A 9,155-nucleotide genomic window follows, 5' to 3' on the forward strand; every position below is an offset into this window, starting at 1 on the left:
TCTGCGTCTACATGAACAAAGAAAATTACAGCACAGGAACAGGCCCTTCAGCCCTCTAAGCCTGCGCCGATCCAGATCCTCTATCTAAACCTGTCGCCTATTTTCTAAGGATCTGTATCCCTCTGCTTCCTGCCCATTCACGCTATTGTGCCCGCCTCTACCACCTCCGCTGGCAACGCGTTCCAGGCACCCACCACCCTCTGCGTAAAGAACTTTTCACGCATATCTCCCTTAAACTTTTCACCCCTCACCTTGAAATCGTCACCCCTAGTAATTGAGTCCCCCACTCTGGGGAAAAAGCTTCTTGCTATCCACCTTGTCTACACCCCTCATGATTTTGTAGACCTCAATCAGGTCCCCCCTCAACCTCCGTCTTTCTAATGTAAATAATCCTAATCTACTCAACCTCTCTTCATAGCTAGCACCCTCCATACCAGGCAACATCCTGGTGAACCTCCTCTGCACACTCTGCAAAACATCCACATCCTTTTGGTAATGTGGCGACCAGAACTGTACGCAGTATTCCAAATGTGGTCGAACTAAAGTCCTATACAACTGTAACATGACGTGCCAACTCGTGTACTCAATACCCCGTCCAATGAATGAAAGCATGCCGTATGCCTTCTTGACCACTCTATCCACCTGTGTTGTCACCTTCAGGGTACAGTGGACCTGAACACCCAGATCTCTCTGTGCATCAATTTTCCCCAGGGCTTTTCCATTTACCGTATAGTTCGCTCTTGAATTGGATCTTGCAAAATGCATCACCTCGCATTTGCCTGGATTGAACTCCATCTGCCATTTCTCCGCCCAACTCTCCAATCTATCTATATTCTGCTGCATTCCCCGACAGTCCCCTTCACTATCTGCTACTCCACCAATCTTAGTGTCATCTGCAAACTTGCTAATCAGACCATCTATACCTTCCTCCAGATCATTTATGTATATCACAAACAACAGTGGCCCCAACACGGATCCCTGTGGAACACCACTGGTCACAGTTCTCCATTTTGAGAAACTTCCTTCCACTATAACTCTGTCTCCTGTTGCCCAGCCAGTTCTCTATCCATCTAGCTAGTACACCCTGGACCCCACGCGACTTCACTTTCTCCATCAGCCTACCATGGGGAACCTTATCAAATGCCTTACTGAAGTCCATGTATATGATATCTACAGCCCTTCCCTCATCTATCAACTTTGTCACTTCCTCAAAGAATTCTATCAAGTTGGTAAGACATGACCTTCCCTGCACAAAACCATGCTGCCTATCACTAATAAGCCCATTTTCTTCCAAATGTAAATAGATCCTATCCCTCAGTATCTTCTCCAGCAGCTTCCCCACCACTGACGTCAGGCTCACCGGTCTATAATTACCTGGATTACCCTTGCTACCCTTCTTAAACAAGGGGACAACATTAGCAATTCTCCAGTCCTCCAGGACCTCACCCATGCTCAAGGATGCTGCAAAGATATCTGTTAAGGCCCCAGCTATTTCCTCTCTCGCTTCCCTCAGTAACCTGGGATAGATCCCATCCGGACCTGGGGACTTGTCCACCCTAATGCCTTTTAGAATACCCAACACTTCCCCCCTACTTACGCCGACTTGACCTAGAGTAATCAAACATCTATCCTTTACCTCAACATCTGTCATGTCCCTCTTCTCAGTGAATACCAACGCAAAGTACTCATTAAGAATCTTACTCATTTTCTCTGACTCCTCGCATAACTTCCCTCCTTTGTCCTTGAGTGGCCAACCGTTTCTCTAGTTACCCTCTTGCTCCTCATGTACGAATAAAAGGCTTTGGGACTTTCCTTAACCCTGTTTGCTAAAGATATTTCATGACCCCTTTTAGCCCTCTGGAGCTGGTGCAGAGCAGATTCACCAGGATGTTTCCTGAGGTGAAGCAGTTTAGCTATGAATGAGAATCTCAGGTTATTTTCTTTACAGCAGAGAAGGTTGAGGGGGGACCTGATTAAAGTGTATAAGATTATGAGGGGCATGGACAGGGTGAATTGAAAACAGCTGTTCCCATTAGTCAAAGGGCCAATATGAGGAGAAATAATTTTAAAGTGAAAGCCAGGAGATTCAGAGAGGATTTGATGGAACAATTTTTGATCAATACGGTAATGGGTGCTGGGAGGGTAGTTGGCAGGAAACTTTAAAAAGTCCTTCAATGAGCACTTGAAATGTCATAACATTCGAGGCCATGGGCCTAGTGCTGGAAAGTGGGACTAATGTAGATTTAGTGTAGCATTGGTAGTACAGACTTGATTCTATGATACGATTCTATTAAAATATGTGGGGCTATAGGGAAACAGCTGTAGAGTACGACTAATTGGATAGCTCTTTCAAAGAGCAGAGGTACAACTGGTTTTCACCTGTCCTGCACAATTCCAAAACTAGATGATGGTAATTTCTAAACAGCATGGTCAGAAATCACACAACACCAGGTTATAGACCGATAGGTCTATTTGAAAACACAAGCTTTTGGAGTGCTGCGCCTTCGTCAAGTTAAGTCTAAATAGCACTGCATACATGACTCTGTGCGTCATAGATGCATATTCTCTGCGTAGAAATCATCAAAGCAAACATTGCTTTAAAGATTCCATAGCTGACCTGGTCAAAAAAATTGACTTGGTCCAACCAAATATGCAATAAATGGGCAACAACACTGCAAGCACTTTAAAACTCTTGCTACCATGGAAGGAATCCGAAACCAGCATACCAGGCTTCTTCATTGTATTTCCATTCAGTGTACACTAAGACGACTTGAAGGATTTTATTTAAAAAGTAACTGCGTTGGATGCACTTCAAGGAAGGTTTACTAGACTAATACCTGGAATAAGATCATTGTCTTATGAGGAACATATGGACAGGGTAGGTTTGTATCCGCTGGAGTTTAGAAGAGTACAAGCCGACTTAATTGAAACATAAGAGACCCTGAGGAAACTTGACAGATTCGATGCAGGAAGAGTAGAGGAGATAAATATTATTGAAATGGAGAAAGACTGCAGAAAGCTGCCACACAGAATAATTTGTGAGTCATTGTGCATGAATCACAAAAAGGTAGCATCCAAGGTCAGTAGGTACAAGGGCAGGCAAATGGAGTGCCTTTATTTCAAAGGAATGGAATATAAAAATAGAGAGGCGTTGCTAAACCTATACAAGGCACCAGTCAGACCACAGCTGGAATACTATGAACAGTTTTGGGCTGCTTATCTGAAGAGAGATAAACTTGTATTGGAGGCAGCCAAGAGAAAATTCCCTTTGTTGATCCTGTGTTTTGAGATTTTCTTATGAGGAAAGCTTATGGTCACAGAGGTCTACAGCACAGAAAAAGGCCCTTTGGCCTATCAAGCCTGTGCTGGTCAAAAACAACTGTCTAACTATTTTAATCCCAGTTTCCAGCACTTGGTCCACAGCATTATATGCCTTGGCACTGCAAGTATACACCTAAATACTTCGTAAATGTTTATGAGGGTGTCTGCCTCTACTAACCTCACAGGCAGTGAATTCCAGATTCCCACCACCCTTGGGTTGAAAAGTATTTTCCTCAGATCTCCACTAAAACTTCTGCCCTTTACCTTAAAACTATGACCCCTGGACATGCATCATTCCAAGGGAAAGGTTTCTTCCTGTTTATCCTGTCTATGATCCTCATAATTTTATACATCTCAATCATGTTCCCGCTTCAGCCTCCTCTGCTCCAAGGAAAACAATCCCAGTCTATAGAATCTCTCTTCATACCTTAAACTCTCCAGCCCAGGCAACATCCCGGTAAATCCCCTCTGTATCTTCCTCCAACATTAATCACATATATCCCATAATGTGGATTCCAGAACTGAACATAATAGTCCAACATTTCATAAGTTCAGCGTCACCTCCCTGCTCTTAAACTCTGTCTCGACCAATAAAAGCAAGTATCCAATAAGCTTTTTTAGCCACTTTATTCACCTCTCCTGACACGTTAAAGAACCACTGGACATGTACAACAAGATCTCTCAGAATCCTACCATTCATCATGTATTCCATTGCCTTGTTTGTCCTACCCAAACGCAGAAGGTTGGCTACACTCATTGGAATTTAGAAGAATGAAAGATATAAAGATTCTTAGGTGACTTGACAGGGTAGGTGCAAAGAGGTTGTTTCCCATTTCAGAGGAAATAGGATAAGAAGTCATCCAATTAAGAAGAAGATGAAGAATTTCTTATCGTGTTATAGAGTCATACAGCAAAGGAACTGACTCTTCAGTCCAACTCATCCATGCCACCAGATATCCTTAACTGCTCTAGTCCCAGTTGCCAGAATTTGGCCCATATACCTCTAAACACTTCCTATTCATGTACTCATCCAGATGCCTTTTAAATGTCAGAAGTCACACGACACCAGGTTATAGTCCAACAGGTTTATTTGAAATCACAAGCTTTCGGAGCGTAGCCCCTTCGTCAGGTAAAGTGAGAGAGAAGCACACAATAAGCTTTGAAAGTTATAGAGTCATATAGTCATACAGCACAGAAACACACCCTTCAGTCCAACCAGTCATGCCGAACATAATCCCAAATTAAACTAGTCCCAACTGCCTTCTCCTGGCCCATATCCCTCCAAACCTTTCTTATTCATATATCTATCCAAATGTCTTTTAAACATTGTAATTGTACCCTCATCCACCACTTCCTCAGGAAGTTCATTCCACACATGAACCACCCTGTGTAAAAAATTTGCCTCTTATGTCTTTTTTAAATCTCCCTCCTCTCACCTCAAAAGTGAGGTGGCTAATATGGTACCATTATTTTATATGATGCCATTATTGTTCTATGTTCTATGTTCTAAGGTGGTAACTTTTAGATCAGGTCTATCCCTTTCCACAACTATTTTAAAATCACAAAGTGTCCCCCCACCCTCAGTCACTTGCTCTATTTACCAAGAGAAGATCAACTTTTGTTCCTTCCCTGGTAGGTACATCCTTAAACTGAATAAGAAAGTTTTCTTGTACACACTTAACAAATTCCTCTCCATCCAAGCCCCTAACACTCTGGCAGTTCCAGTCTATGTTTGGAAAGTTAAAATCCCCTATCATTATAGCCCTATTATTCTTACAGATATCTGAGATCTCTTATATATTTGCTTCTCAATTTCCTGCTGACTACTGGGGTGGTTATAGTACAATCCCAAAAAGGTGATCATCCCTTTCTTATTTCTAAGATCTAACTCCACTGGACATTCACCCAGGAATATCCTCCCTAAGTACAGCCGTAATGTTATCTTTAACTCAAAATGCCACTCTCCCTTATCTCTTGCCCACTCTTTCTATCCTTCCTATAGCATCTATACCCTGGAACATTAAGCTGCCAGTCCTATCTCTCCATGAGCCACATTTCTATAATAGTTATGATATTCCAGTCCTATGCTCCCAACCATGTCCTGAGTTCATCTGACTTACCTGTCAAGTCTCTTGCATTGAAATAAATTCAGTTTAACTCTGCTTTGCTCTTGCTTGCCTTGCTCCTCTTCTCTACTGTACCAGTCTGAGAATTATCTCTTTCCTCACTCTCTCTTACTAGCTTAAAGCCTCCTGAATAGCACTAGCAAATCTCCCCACCAAGATATTGGTCGCCTTCCAATTCAGGTGCAACCTGTCCTTCTTATACAGGTCACTTCTACCCCAGAACAGATCCCAATGATCCAAAAGTGTGTATCCCTGCCTCCTGCACTAGCTCCTCAGCTATGCATTCACCTGCTCTATCCTCCCATTCCTACTCTCACTAGCATATGGCATTGGGAGTAATCCAGATATTACTACTCTTGAAGACCTACTTTTTAACCGCCTGCCTAGTTTCCTATATTCTCTCTGCAGAACCTCATACTTTTCTTGTCGTTGGTACCAACGTGTACCACAATCTTCTGCTGGTCACTCTCCTTTGAGAATATTCTGCACCCTCTCCAAGACATCCTTGATCCCAGGGAGGCAATGCACCATTTTGATATCTTGCTGTTGGCCGCAGAAATGTCTGTCTACATGGCTGATTAGACAGTCCCCTATCACAATCGATTGCATGGAACCTGACATACCCCGCATTACAGTACAGCCAGTCATGATACCAGAAACTTGGCTGTCAGTGCAATGTTCCCCCGAGAGACCATCACTCCCACAGTATCCAAAACAGCATATTTGTTTGAGATGGAGATAGCCACAGGAAATTCCTGCACTACCTGCCTACCTCACCTAGCTATAACCCATCTACCTGACTGTACCTGTCATCCTTTATACCCCTGGCTCCTGTAAATTATCACTGCCTCTAACTGCTGCTCTAACCGATCCATGTGATCCAATAGGATTCGCAACCAAACACTCTTCGTGCACCATAATCATCAGTAACATGGAAATGTTCCCTAATCTCCCACATCCGACAGGAAGAGCAGATCATTCTATTAAAGGCCATCTTTGCAAGTTAATAGTCTACAGACCCAGAATATACCCAAAAATCAAACACAACGCACTTTTTCAAAAACTCAGCTTTAGCACAGCCTTACTACTCAAAAACACAGCTCTGGGATAACTTAATATTAAAAATTTAATCAAGAAACGGACCTCGGTAAAACAAGAAACTGCCCTCACCTTACTCACTATTATAGATTTACTAAGGAAAATTAAGATTCAAAAGTTTTATAAGTCTTAAAATCAAACACTTAGCTGATCAGGCTCTGAAATTGTCACTAATCACTCCCAGCTGGTGTGTATAGTTCCAATCATGAGGTCTCCCAAGGTCACTGCACTGCCTGTTTTTCTTTGACTGATCTCCAGAGATTTTGTAAATTCACAGTCAGTCACTTCTTCTCTCAGAGGGTAGTGAATCAGTGGAATGCTTTACCATAGAGGGTTTTTTCCTTTATTCATTAATGGGATGAGGGTGTCGCTGGCTAGGCAGCATTTATTGCCCATCCCTAATTGCCGAGAGGGCAGTTCAGAGTCAACCACATTGCTGTGGGTCTGGAGTCACATGTAGGCCCAAACCAGGTAAGGATGGCAGTTTCCTTCCCCAAAGGACATTAGCGAACCAAATTAGGTTTTCCCGATAATAGATCCACGGTCATCATTAGATTCTTAATTCTAGATATTTTATTGAATTCAAATTCCACCAGCTGCCATGGCAGGATTCGAAGCTGGGTCCCCAGAATGTTATCTGCGTCTCTGTATTAGCAGTCCAGCGATAATGCCACTAGGCCATCACCTCCCCAGAGGATTGCTGAACCTGGGTCATTAGGTGTATTCAGGGCTGATGCAGACAGATTTTTAATCAGTGGGGGAATCAAAGATTATGGGGTGAAGGCAGACAAGTGGAGTTGAGTATTATTAAATCAGCCACGATCTCATTAAATGATGGAAAAACTTAATGGATTGAATAGCTTAGTTCTGCATCTACACCCTATGGCCCAGGATATTTCCTCTTGTAGGGGAATCTAGAACTAGGGGTCACTGTTTGAAAATAACAGATCACCCATGTAAAACAGAGATGAGAATAAATTTTTGTCCCTTAGAAGATCGTGAGTCTTTGGAACTCTTCCTGAAAAGGGAGGTAGCAGAGCCTTTGAATGTTTTTAAGGCAGAGGAGGATAGTTGCTTGCTAAAGGGGTGAAAGGCTATCAGGAGTAGATAATGTGGTCTAAAGGTTACAATCAGATCAGTCATGATCTTATTAAATGACAGCAGGGTTGCAAGGCAGTATAGTCTTCTCCTGATCCGTCCCTGTTTATTCGTATGTACCTGTACAATTAGCAAGTTTAATGAGCACAACTTCTCCAGGAGATGACGCAATGATTATAAACTTTCTCACCTCCTCGCCACAAAAGTAGTGGTCGATGATCTCAAAGGCAAGCTTATAGATGTCCTCATTCTCATGCTGCTGCAAAGCTTCAATCTTTTCAAGTCCTGGGAAGTTTAAGGGAGTTTAACATTTTAGTCTTGAGATACAGTTTGATCTTCAACAGGTGATACTAGAAGCACTACACTTACCTCCACATTCCTCTATCATTTCAACTAAAGTATTCGTGTCAGAACCAGCCACTTTCAGAATGTTATTTAGACCATCAAGAACCACCTGAATCACCTGAGGATCCTTCACACCAAGCAATTTACAGAAAGGAGGGATAACATTCTGCTGTACGAGATATTCAACCTGGAAGGCAACAAGTAAAAAACTCTTAAAGTAAGAGATATCCATATCTATATGGGGAGTTGGTGGCATAGTGGCAATGTCACTGGGCTAGTAATCCAGAACCCAAGGCTAATGTTCAAAATTAAAATATGTTTTTGTATCTGAAACGCACTGACTGCTTCAGTGTAACTAAAAGGTGCAGTTACCTGTTCCTTTCTCCCACTAATTGTCAGGTTACTGATGGCCCAGGCTGCTTCCTTCTGAGTCCCAAAATCTCCCTAGAGGGAAAGATAACAATCATCAGTGGCTAGTTTTTGAGTATTTAATCAGTAGAAACACATGGCAAATAGTTAGCATTCCTCTTACATACAGATGGTTCAGAAGCTTGCTCCAATTAAACACGTGTATGAAAAATAATGTGGAGGTGCTGCATGCTGTTGGACTGGGATGGACAAGGTCAGAAGTCACACAACACCAGGTCATAGTCCAACAGGTCTGTTTGAAATCACAAGGTTTTGAAATGCTGCTCCTTCGTCAGGTGAAGTGAAGGAAGCATACAGGCACAGACGTGCCATTATCTCTCCAACTATATACTCCAGTCCTGTGTGCTTCTATCCACATCACCTGATGAAGGAGGGAGGCTCCAAAAGCTTGTGATTTCAAACAAGCCTGTTCGACTATAATCTGGTGTTGTGTGACTTCTGACTAGTATGAAAAAAATGAAAGGTTGGTAAGGTCCGGAAGGGAATGAATAAATCAACTCAATCTTCACTAAGTATAAAATAAGACAGGATAAATAAAACCTGATGTAACCAGAGAAAAGACATAATTTGTATTTAATTGAACACAGAAATTAGGACCAGGAGTAGGCCATATGGCTCCTCAAGCCTGTTCCACCATTCAATAAGATCATGGCTGATTTGTCTGATTTTTCTTAAATAATTCGGGAATGTACTGACCCTCTGAAAACATGGTGCTCCCTCAGTACTGATCCTCCGACA

General features: G+C 42.4%; 1 protein-coding gene across 1 annotated transcript in view; it reads right to left on the reverse strand.

The window, feature by feature from the left end:
• Positions 1-7,833: 7,833 nt before the first annotated feature.
• The window catches only part of LOC109921677 (importin subunit alpha-4-like), a gene marked incomplete at its 3' end in the record, with an annotated part of 15,481 nt that continues 14,159 nt past the window's right edge, over positions 7,834-9,155 (reverse strand). Inside the window, exons 6-8 of the mRNA XM_048593402.1 lie at positions 8,361-8,432; positions 8,013-8,175; positions 7,834-7,928 (exon numbers count right to left, since the gene is read on the reverse strand). Of these exons, the coding sequence (XP_048449359.1) occupies positions 7,834-7,928; positions 8,013-8,175; positions 8,361-8,432 (330 nt within the window). The remainder of the gene's footprint in view (positions 7,929-8,012; positions 8,176-8,360; positions 8,433-9,155) is intronic.

This window comes from Rhincodon typus, unplaced genomic scaffold, assembly GCF_021869965.1.
Source record: "Rhincodon typus isolate 14 unplaced genomic scaffold, sRhiTyp1.1 hic_rhity00002781, whole genome shotgun sequence".
Lineage (NCBI taxonomy): Eukaryota > Metazoa > Chordata > Chondrichthyes > Orectolobiformes > Rhincodontidae > Rhincodon > Rhincodon typus.